This window comes from Nannizzia gypsea, genomic scaffold, assembly GCF_000150975.2.
Source record: "Nannizzia gypsea CBS 118893 supercont1.2 genomic scaffold, whole genome shotgun sequence".
Lineage (NCBI taxonomy): Eukaryota > Fungi > Ascomycota > Eurotiomycetes > Onygenales > Arthrodermataceae > Nannizzia > Nannizzia gypsea.
This window is the reverse complement of record NW_003345200.1, coordinates 3065393-3076698: the sequence shown is the minus strand read 5'-3', so window position 1 is coordinate 3076698 and position 11306 is coordinate 3065393. Positions and strand designations below refer to the sequence as shown.

The following is an 11306-nucleotide window of genomic DNA, read 5'->3' as shown; positions in this document are numbered from 1 at the left end:
AGAGATGTTTGGGAGAGCCTTTAGAAGTCCGATCTCGTTTAAACAGTGTCCTTGATATTGCGGTTGAGTGGAAAGAAGTGCTGTCAATTCGTGGCAAGGGTTGCTGGTTGGGATGCGGTCGAAGCTAAGGTGTGGTGGGTCTGTGGAAAGAGTCGAGGGCGTTCAGGGGGGATTTTTCGGAGTCGTTCTTCGGCGTAGGCTTGGGGCTGCGGTCAGGAGTAGAGTGCGTAGAGAGGCGGTTTGTATAGATCAATGGCTGTGTTGGTTTGGCTATCTTTTTTTGAGGCGAGAGAAGCAATAGTTAAATAGGTGAATTTTCTGTGATCGAGAAAAAACGATACAAAGCGGTCGCTAGCTTTAGAGTTTTCTGCTTCTCTGCACCACCAAAGTCGAGCGAGACAAGCAAAACCGCCAGCAAAGCAGACGACGAGAGCCGATGATAATATGTGAATACGGAGAAGCGTGGATGTATGGGATTTAGTGAAACATATTGTCTATTTTTCATTTTTTATTTTTTCTTTTCATCTTAACTACTCTTGCTGTCGGTCCTGTCTTTGTGGATGCCACGGTAGGCAGCACCCTGGACGCTTCAGCACGTCGACTGCTGTACGCTCAAAGCCCCTGTCGACATAGCAGCCGCTGCCAACGCAGAGCCACTCCAGCGATCAACCCATTCGCTAGAACTGGTTCTGTACAGCTCCGTTGCGAGGGCTCGCAGGGTGCTACTGTGGCCATCGGATATCGCTGCCTGGCCTTGCACCCAGCTGAGAGCAGCAGCTCGAGTGATCAGTGTAGTACTGCCCCCAATTTCACAAACACGATATACCAAGTGAAGGATCTTCTTTCGCAGACCTCCCGTTAATGCCGGAGAGCTGTAGAGGGAGAATAGTCGTTCGAAAACGCCGGCTCGTCGATATATGTCCATGTCCTGGCTTAGGGTCAGCTGCTTGATAGAAGAAAAGCTATGCCAGGGTAGAATTAGAATGCTCCTGAATATGCATCACTCACCAATTCGGATCGAAGTCCGTTAACAAATAAATCTAGCAACCAACCAAGTTCTTCATGGTAGCCGTCATCGCTCTCTGGCTCGTGGTAGAGTATTTTGTCAATCCAATATGAGGGGATCTTCCCCACTTCCCATTGAGGACTCTTGTTCAGGAAAGTGTTGATCTTTCCGTACAATTTGTGGCTAGGATTCGTGAGAATGACTAGCATGCGGACGGCAAGTTCTCCAACAATGAATGGTGCTGGTGTGTTAAGAACTAGCCCTTTCACTGTTTCCATTAATTCGCCAATAAGTATATATATTGGCTGGCGCTCTTCAAATGACGATTCCTGCTTGGCTCAACTAAAGTTAAACAAATATTACCCTATCGCAACTTTGACAGGACAAAAACGAACCTTGAGTTTAGCCATGAAGCGCGTTAAACCAGCCATAGCTTGACGGCGAACTTCTTCATGCTCAGAGCAGACGCAGAGTATTAGATCCCCGATATACCCTTGGTCTATTGCTAGTTCGAGGTCTTCTCTTTCCCATTTGTGCAGTCTAGGGTTAGTTTCATCAGTCGCCTGCATTTGACCGAAGACTTCGGACAAGTTTACTTCCTGTGTAGCTGAGGACGCTGCAAGGACCTCAGTATCGCCCATTTGAGTATCCTTTTTAGTCACGGCAAGCCGGTCTGTTTCTATACCACGATCGAAGGCCTTTTTGAGTAACGACCGGCTCTTTTTCACCTCGGTTTCATCCAAAATTGTGTCACGGACGGAAATCAGCGCTTTCTTATCCTCTCCATATGCCTTCAGATAGCCTAAAAGTTTAGAAATCCATGTAGCTATTGAAATTTCATTTATGCCATCTTGTCCTTTCACGATGAAGGGCCATTGTTCTCTGATCACCACCAAAATTGGGCTTATCAGCGATGACTTGCTAGGTAGGGAGCTCACTTGGTCGAGATATGGGACCGGCCGTTTTGCAAGTCGTGTGAGACAGTTATCAATGAAAGACCAGGGTATGGAGATACTCTCATCCGTCGACTGGATGCTAAGTATCAGAGCTTCGAAAGAACTGGGCTGTGCCAAGATTGAATCCTGTATCAAGACGTCTTGTAGAAGGGAGTTCATTTTAGTTTGGGCGCCATGCTCCCGCTTTTCCACAGCGACTTTAAGCACTGAAGTAAATACCGACAAGACCAGTGGTGCTGTAATGAAATTAAAATGTCAGTCTACCTAATCAGTAAGCCTTCCGGTAAAACATAACTCACCTGGCTTTTGCCACCAGCGCATAGCCGGCGAATGTTCTGAAATTGTTAAAATATGCTGTAACTGGCTGAATAATAGTTGACGGGTTTCCTCAGGCAAGTTGTCATTATTCAGCTGGCTCAAGACTTCAACTAAGACCAATGATACGTCGAACTTTTCTTCGAAAGCTACAGTCGGAGTAACCTGGTAATACAAGGAAAGCAATTCTAAAAGTGCATCTCGTTGTTGCAAGTCATCCTTTGGGGCCTGGCGGAAAGCAAGAATGGTATCTTTCATCGTAGGACTCCTGGTGGTGAACTCATCCATAAGTTTTATAGATGCCTGACTCCAGAGTTCTGGATTTGAACCTCCCATAGAGTCAAACATTTTTAGCACATTTTGAAGCTTTCGAAGAGCCGCAGTTGTTGCCTTGATTGCAAATAACGTAACAATTTCAGTGTTCTGGTTTATACAGCGGGTCAACATCTTCTGCGTAAGAGGGCGTGGGAGGATGCTCTCAATAGCAACGGACACCGGCGGAGGTATGGCAGGTGTACCTTCTCTAAAACCGCATTTCTGAGGCACAGGCAGTTGGATAGTAGAAAATAAAAACGCAGACTCTCCGAGCCATGCCTGTGTCGGCTTTGGGTCAGAATTAAACAAGTTGCATTTCGAAAAATAATCATAGACAAGTTCAGGGGCAGCTCGGAAAATTTTCAGAAGTAACTGCATCTGTCGGGTGTCCGATTCCGGGCGAAGAAACTGAATCAAAGCTGAAAGATTTCCGTTACGGATTGGTACTGTCTTGTTGAATTTGTCGAAGTGATTTGGTGCATCAAGACCAAGAGAGATAGCTTCATCATCATTGACGAACTGTTCGGTACTGTTGCCTGACGAGTACCAACCATTATCTGACAAGAGGACACCCTTGTCGACGTTTGTGCAAACCTGGAGTAAAAACTTGTGGGCTTCATCAGAAACAGACACGTCCTCCGGCATTATTTCCTCAGAGTCCTTTTCGTATCCATAGAGAGTTACGAGTCTTTCAAGGTTCCACCGACCTAGGAGGCGGCTCTTGATACTGCGCGAGAGGACAGTATCCGAAACAACGAACTTATCCAGTGTCTTGATAATATCCACCACTATGTCCCCGGAGTCTTTCTTGATGTCTTCAATAAATGCTTTCACAAGTTTCCCTTGTCCCAAAAGCTCAGCTTTAGCCGCGGGGCTTTGATATCTTAAATTCGCAAGTAAGTAGCGCTGGGCAATCCTGCGAAGCGTGGGCTTACGTCGATCCATGGCTGCTTCTCCCGCCTGTAGCTTACGGGTGGTAAGGAATACATCGAGCCGTTTCAGCGTGATATCTCGTTTGGCATAGACGACCTTTGCAACTGCACCACCGTCGAAACCCACGATCTCAGTCAGAAGCCTAAGGCAAGGCGATATCAGATGCTCTTTTGATTTGCTTGCAGTAAGGCCTCGGTTAAAGAGCTTGATATTATCCCCGGATAGCAAGTATTTACTAAGCTCAGTCGCAAATTCTCTGAACTCAAGCTGGGAGGAAACGGTTTTCAGGAAGGATGCAAGAACTGAGGGTATCAGAGAAAGTGTTGATTCCTCGTTGTTGCTCTCTGCAAAATTCCAAATGCTAACAAGATCAGTGAAGCAAATCGGTGGTGTTTCGTCTCCTCTTTTAACATATTGAGAAGCGCAATATTTTCGTAAGACTTGAAGTTTTTTTGACTTTTCAGCCTCTGAGATATCCCCCTGAATGGACGACAAGAAATCTTTAAATTGACGGATCCCTATATCAATTTGTTAGATTAATTAGTACAGTGCGAGGCCAAAATATGTACACATACCCTGCTTCGTTTCCTGTGATATGCACTGCTGGAACCTCAGAATGTCTCTTAATTGCTGGTAGGAGGCAATTTCAGTAGTTACAGCGGCGGAGGCATCGTCATCAATCTTTCTCCGTTTAGCTCGGGCAGCGTTATCATCAAAACTAGCCATTGTGAGTGCCTCTGGCTTAATCTTTCTCCTTGATGTGATTGATATCAACTTTTTTGCGCTTTTCCTCGAAAACCTTCACCAAAGTTAGAGTTACAGTTAATAGCTAAAGTTATCACGTGATATATAAACTCAATTGGCTCCTTAACTCCGAGAAAGCCCCGACGACATATATAGAACGTGATGTAGAGAATTGAAAGAAAGAAAGAGATAACCAAGTAAATGGTCTATGAAATAAGCGGCGGAAAGTAGGAGTAATCATTACAGTAACACAGTTCATGAGTTTCATCATTTTACTCTATCTATCTAATGAAAGATATAAGCCTTTATTATACAAGGGCCTCATTTTTTGGTCTTAGCCTTCACTTTTTGAACAAGCTTGTTGATAGCTTCCCCGTCATCTGTGTTGGCTGAACTTGACTTGCTTTTCTTACTCTTTTTCGGTTTATCACCAGATTTCTCCTCGTTGGAGCCCGTATCATCAACATTGCGTCTTCGCTTTCGACCTTCTTCAAGTAACGTGTTCATACCCTTAGTTTGTTTAAACCTAGGATTGGTTGGGTCGATGGCGTATTCATGGCTTTCAAAGAGGCTTTGGAATCTGGGGTCCTTAACATTCATCTCAAAGTTATCCACAGGCGCAGTTTCCGCAGCGCTCTTCTTCCCCTTTTTATGCTTGCCACTTTTTCGAGCCCTTTTTTCGGCCTTTTCAATCTCATTCATATCAAAGTGCGCGATAGGTGTTGCCTTGTCGTCATCCATCATAAGAAGTTCAAGCTCGGCTCTCTTGGATGCGGATGCCTCCTCCTCAGCTCTGCGCTGCTCTTGTTGCTTTTTCTTTTCTTCTTTGCGTTGTTTGGCTGCCTTAGCTGCGTCAAGCTCGGGCGCAGTGAAGAAAGGGTCGTCGAAGCCAAGGTCTTCCTCAGCCTCCTTAGTCTCTTGTCTATCTTTTCCATCTCCCTGCTCGTCCAAAGCTTCCTCGCCGGATCTTTTAGCCTTTAGCTTATCCTTTCGTCGTTGTTTTCTTTCTCGTTCCTTTCGAACGTATTTTTCTCTCGTCGTTTCTTCCTTTTCGGGCTCGTTCTCAAATACCGTATCCTTTGCAGGGGCGGCTGTTAAACCAGCTGAAAATGTAACTTCCATCTCTCCAACAGGTTTTGCTTCCTTGTTACCAGCAGCAGGTTTATCACTAAGGCCAAGCAAAGCTCGAACCTTCGCACGCTCCGCCTCTTTCTTGCTTAGCTTGGGTGCGTCTCCCACGCCCGCAGCTTCAGCTCCCTCCTCCTCATCATCGGAACTATCACTACCTAGATATGCTTTGAGATCGTTTTCATCAATCTCCTTTCTGTTTCCCTTAAAGGCTCTTTCCTGGGCATCTTTTCTGGCCCGGTCATCCGCATCCCAGGTCAATTTGACCTTACTGTGTTGTAAAGCATCCGTGACGAAATCACTTGGCTGATAATCATCTGGCAGTTTCACACATTCATCTCTCGGAACGTCTTCCGTGAAGTCAGTGGAATCAGGGACGAACCTGAGGTCAAAAAAGTTTGCGCTACTCATGTATTCTGTTCCGTCCACAGCGTCGTATATGTGTTTGGCAACTTCCTTTGATGAGCATGTTAGAATGGCATAGAAATACCGGAGCCTTTCAAGTTGGTATTGCCGTAATTTCCCAGCATCAAAGTCGTCCCCGTTTCCTTCAACGAGAAGAGATTTCTTGATCTTTTCCTCCTCTTCCTCTTCATCTTCCTCTTCCGATAAGGAGTCTTCGTCCTGAGCTTTAGTATTCTGAGAAAAGATTTCCTTCGGTGGCCCATCCATTTCTTCCATCTCCATCCTTTCACGCCCAAACTCGCTAGGGTATACCGATACTTTCCGGATAGCGCCGCCGGCAGGGAGAAAACTGGTGAATACAGCCATGAGGTCCTGGGCTTTGATGTTATCCCAATCAAGGTTCACAATTGCTATCCTTTCCGTATATTCTCCGGTAGGGATATCGGCATCTTGTTGACCGGGTGCAGGGATCTCCATGCCCGCGTCGTCCACATCATCTTCCTCTTCCTCTTCATCACTTGAGCTCTCGTCAGAAGAGGATGACTCAAATCCACCATCACGAGCTGGGTCATAGCCTGTCCTCTCCACCCTTCGCAGCTCCTTTTGAACTTCTTCGTCATCATCAATACTAAGATACTCTTCTGAATCCCCATCTTCCTCATTCTTATCCTCCTCGTCCTCTTCGTCGTCAAACCGGTAAAATTTCTCTAACTGTTTCCGTGTATCATCTCGAGCTAGCTTTCTTCCATATCTGTCAACAGGAGCATTCTTAGAAAAATCGGAGTCACGCAGCATGTGCGAAAAGCGTTTATCAAGTTTGACATGGGTGTGCTTCTTGCTCGGCAGTCGATATCTAGGATCAGATTGAATGTTTGCGAATCGAGGATCAGCTAGACCATGGTTAGATATGACATTCAATCAAAGAAAAGTATGGGTATTAATTCAAAGCCGAGATGTCTTTCTACTCACATATCACACTGGAAGAGCTCTGACCCGAGGATCGTGCCTTTTTCTTTTTCGAGGCCATTTTCTCCTTCATTGTACGCACGCGCGACGTTCTAACAGGTTAACTGAGCGAAACTAGAGGTGTAGTCAAAGGGCAGAAATTTTCTAAGTATACACAAAATACTATTTGTGATATAAAAGTGGTGTTATGAAAGCTAGTGGAAAAATGTTTTTTTATCTTCCTCCAAAATGGCTGGTAATTTGGAGGTTCAAAGGGATTTTTTTGCGCAAACTTAAATTAGGTTCATGCACACGATCTGATAAGATAACTAGTTACGTACCAACCTTGGAACCTTGGAATGGATAGGAGAATTAAGGGGATTCAAAAAAACCCTTAAGTGTGAAAATTTACGGCTCTTCATACACAGACTTCAAGATTTATATTAGAATAACAGATAAATCTGAATTTTACGGTTAAGGGTTTTTGAACCTCCCTTTTTCCTGTGGTAGGTAGCTAAGTGCCCTGCCAGACAACCGGTAACTCTATAAAATTGTTGGTACTCGATAAAATGAGACGCTATCTTTTTAACGGCGTTATTTATTGCATGGTTTCAACGTAAGGATACCCAAATGAGGAAATAGTAAGGTCCAGGTTGAATAAAAATATCCTAAACTAAGGAGCAAAATCGTTAGATCGTAAACTCAAGCTAATACGTCCCCATATATGGTTATCGCAATTGCCCATAAAGCCAGGTCGTCAACAGCATTCTCCAAAAAAGCCATATATGTCCTAAACCTCACAGTAAATATAAAAGTAATATGTAAACGAACGTCGTCAAAAGCTCTCGCAGCCAGTCAGCCAAACCGATGTTATTTCCAGGAGTGTGGATCTAGAATGGGCAGTTGCTCCATAAAAGTTAATAATCATCAAATAAACCAACTACCCAGATTAGAAGGAAAGGCGGCGATTGATCGAGGGCCTCCTGTCACGCATATTGTAGTGGTTGGCCCGTTTTGCAAGGCCTCGCTGTATATGCTTAACCACAAGGTCTATAGCTGTCAACATCAAATACAATCAAAAGGAATCCATAGGTGCTAGCATACCTATCGCTATTTTATTTTCAATTCCACGAGGAATGATGATATCTAGACGAAATGTTAGTATTAATTTCCCCCGTCGTTGAGGAATCCTAAGTACCTGAAATAATTCTTTGAGGCTCAACATATCTGGTGTAGGATGGCTTCACAAACTTAAACCACTGTTTCAATATACTATCGATACTTCTTCCTCGTTCACGGACATCTCGTGCAACTTCATGTGACCCATATTAGTGCCGAGATTCTGATTGGGATATCAACTTTGAGCACTCAAGTACGTACTTCTCCGGCCCAAACAAACATCCATGTCTGCTTCAACGAATATCTGTTGTATTAATGTTAGTTATAAGCGTTCAAAAGTATAAATGTGATCTATTGCATACCTTCAGATCCAACAGTTCCAGTATTCTTGGGTCGGTGAAGGCCAGTATACCCTCGAGGATCAAAACTCGCGGGGGGTGCATCGGAGTCGTTACAGGTTCGCGTTGATGTTTCTTGAACGAATAAACGGGTATTTCAACTTTAAGGCTATTGGAATGTTAGACATGGCTTTATGCGACTCTATACTAAATCAGCGTATAGATACCCTTTCTTCAGGTCTCGCAAAAGTTCAACAAGGACGTCAAAGTCTATTGCACGAGGAGAGTCAAAGTCATATTCGTCTGCATGTGCAATAGCATTTTCCTCAGGCGTGAGTGTCTTATAAAACGAGTCCTTTTCGCATTTAAAGTCAGACATAACTGTTCCAGCTATAGGTTTGTGCCAGCACCCGTCCCCGAAGTGAAAATACCATGACCAAGATGGAGGCTCCCGGGAGATCGAGCAGGTTGATAATTTCTTGGGACACCGAAGACTTGCCAGAGCCGGAGCTACCAGCAACACCAACGATGATCATCGGCTCCCAGGGGCAGTGATATCGGGTATTCTGCCGACTCATCGTGAAGTGCCGAAACTCTGATTCAAGCATATTGGTATCGTGATATATTCGTAAATATAAATGACAGCAGTCTACCGTCCTATCCAAAGATAATAGTAATATTTCAACCCTGGTGCATCCCCTAACACAGTAACCACGACCTATATGCGATTTCAATATACGTTCCAAAGCATTTAGTTATATGGGGGTAAAACATACCACAAGTAAACGCCGGTCTCCAAAGCCACGACACTATTTACAGTAAGATCAGCTCCCCGTATATATAAAATATATCCTTGACAAAAGAAAAAGCGCCCGAGAGAAAGGGAAGGGTTTTTTTCCTGGCTGTCTTTCGTTCCGCTGCTATCTCTTTTGTGTTAAAAAAAAGAAGCTTAAGGTGGAGCCTTTTCTTCCGTGCTGAACACGCGACCAGCTCCAGCGCTAAAATATTGTCACATGATCACACTAGCTTAGTCAGCATGAGTACAAAAAGCAGAAACTTCTTCTCAACCTCCAACTTTTCTCTTCTTTTTTTCTCTCTAGCTTCAGCATCAGCGCCTCTGCTTCCAGTGACCTGTTCCACCCACTCCCTCTCTCATGGAAGGGCAATGGTCAGATACACGGACTGAGGAATAGACCAACATAGCTTCACACGCCCTCTCTGCGCTCCTGAAGACCGTTGAAAAGCTGGTGACAATGGCCTCCGTGAACCCCGTATGTGGAGCGAGTTCTCTCTCTTCCAAAGACTCACCACGGAGAGGTTACTAAATTGCTTAGATGTCACCAACTTCCTCCACGGCCACTCCAACATGGTCGAACTTCGAGAAGAAGATGGAGGAGCATAAGCCGTCCAAAATGTGAGTTTCCACCCTCTTCTCCCCCTGATCTTTCACCACAATCTTTCTTAGTTGTGGATTGGTTGTGGAATGATGTCGATGCCATGATGAGGTAAAACTCAAGTTGGGAATCTCTCCGAAAATCTCGTGTAGGAAACAAAAAATTAACTTGTTGCCTGAGCTGAAACATCTATCCCCACTATTTTTGTGTGCGTTTTATTCGACGTGTTCGCTAATGGATGGGCTTTCGCAGGGACATCAACTACCTAGTAATGGATTATCTTGTCACGAACGGTTACCCCTCAGCAGCAAATAAGTTTGCTGCGGAAGCGAATATTCCGCAGAGTCACAATTCTGACACAGTACAAGAGCGTGTCGAGATTCGAAATGCAATCTACTCGGGCAATATTCAGTCAGCAATCGAAAAGCTCAATGAGCTCAACCCACAGGTAATTTTTCCTTCCTTTTTCTAGTTCCTTTTTCTTTTTCCTTCCACATGATTAGGCGATGTTTCATGCACCACGCATAACGACCCTTTTATAAGGGCATTGATGAAATCTACTCATCTTCAGTCCTCAGTATGATTCTTTTGGAATTATATATCTATTCAGCAAGCGAGATGACCTTCGTATGAATCTGTTGCTAATGATATGTTTAATAGCTTCTTGATGACAAGCCTGAGCTTCATTTCTCTTTACTACGCCTCCAGCTCATCGAGTTGATTCGCGATTGTATAAATACTCCAAATGCGGATATTACACCAGCTCTAGATTTTGCTACTTCACAGTTAGCGCCCCGAGCTCCGACTGAACCCCAATTCATTAAGGAGCTCGAAGAAACCATGTCATTACTAATCTTCTCTCCGGAGAATCTCTCAGCCCCCTTGAATGAACTTCTTGACCCCACTATGCGTAAAACCGTTGCAGCCAGGGTTAACGAAGCCATTCTTCAAGGACAAGGCTCCATAAGTGAAGCTAGGCTTCGTGCTCTTGTCAAACTTCGTGTCTGGTCTGAAAAAATGGCCAGAAACTCCAAAAAGGATATCCCAGATAAATTAGATATCGGGTTTGATAACGATATTACTAATGGCAGTGAAACCAACGGTTCTGCCAGTCAAGATGATGTTGTCATGCAAGAGCGCGGCGACCTTGACTCGATGGTCCATTGAACCTTCGGTACGCATTCAAGTTGTGTATTTGGTTTCCTCATCATACCTATTTGGCGTACTTTGTTTCCTTCAATCGCTTAGCATGGCGCAAGGTTTTTCGGAGTGGGGTGGGTTTCTATCGTTTCCCTTACGAGGTATATTAGCTTCCTCGATATGTTCTATTACATTTTTAAGAACATGTTTTTCACCAACTATGGTGGTATAATGATATTTCAGTGCTTCTAAATATTGAATGTTAAATTCGTCTATTAGATGTCTTGTAGTAACATAGGAAGCCTTCGTATTTTCACTCATGTATTGTTTCCATATATTCAGTCACCCAACCTGCTTTGAACAATATGAATTATTAACGAGTATCAACAGTTCTAGAATGCCTTTTCTAAGACACACAGATCAATGCAACATGTATAAAGGAGTAAATATTATACGAGGCAGGGACTTCGGCCAGCGACACCAGGAGATTGGGGAACAGCCATAGAAAACAACATGATAAGACAAACAAGCGAGTTAGATACAAAAAGCATATGCAGGAAACCGATGA

At 44.2% G+C, this 11306-nt stretch overlaps 4 protein-coding genes across 4 annotated transcripts; 1 reads left to right on the top strand and 3 right to left on the bottom strand.

Annotated features, from left to right (window-relative positions):
- Nucleotides 1–589: 589 nt before the first annotated feature.
- MGYG_03169 (hypothetical protein) lies at nucleotides 590–4251 on the bottom strand (the record flags this gene model as incomplete). The annotated part of the gene is made up of 5 exons (XM_003175598.1): nucleotides 590–928; nucleotides 1009–1335; nucleotides 1402–2198; nucleotides 2262–4043; nucleotides 4101–4251. 5 exons carry the CDS (start codon nucleotides 4249–4251, stop codon nucleotides 590–592), a joined length of 3396 nt encoding a protein of 1131 aa, XP_003175646.1.
- Nucleotides 4252–4590: 339 nt separating this feature from the next.
- MGYG_03168 (hypothetical protein) lies at nucleotides 4591–6841 on the bottom strand (the record flags this gene model as incomplete). Its single annotated transcript, XM_003175597.1, has 2 exons — nucleotides 4591–6692; nucleotides 6772–6841. 2 exons carry the CDS (start codon nucleotides 6839–6841, stop codon nucleotides 4591–4593), a joined length of 2172 nt encoding a protein of 723 aa, XP_003175645.1.
- Nucleotides 6842–7696: 855 nt separating this feature from the next.
- On the bottom strand, nucleotides 7697–8812 carry MGYG_03167 (uridine kinase; the record flags this gene model as incomplete). The annotated part of the gene is made up of 7 exons (XM_003175596.1): nucleotides 7697–7803; nucleotides 7852–7893; nucleotides 7946–8059; nucleotides 8128–8170; nucleotides 8229–8373; nucleotides 8432–8559; nucleotides 8636–8812. The coding sequence occupies 7 exons, from the start codon at nucleotides 8810–8812 to the stop codon at nucleotides 7697–7699; spliced, it is 756 nt and encodes a 251-aa protein (XP_003175644.1).
- A 645-nt stretch (nucleotides 8813–9457) lies between these two features.
- On the top strand, nucleotides 9458–10765 carry MGYG_03166 (CTLH domain-containing protein; the record flags this gene model as incomplete). Its single annotated transcript, XM_003175595.1, has 4 exons — nucleotides 9458–9475; nucleotides 9539–9618; nucleotides 9851–10046; nucleotides 10259–10765. 4 exons carry the CDS (start codon nucleotides 9458–9460, stop codon nucleotides 10763–10765), a joined length of 801 nt encoding a protein of 266 aa, XP_003175643.1.
- Nucleotides 10766–11306: the final 541 nt, after the last annotated feature.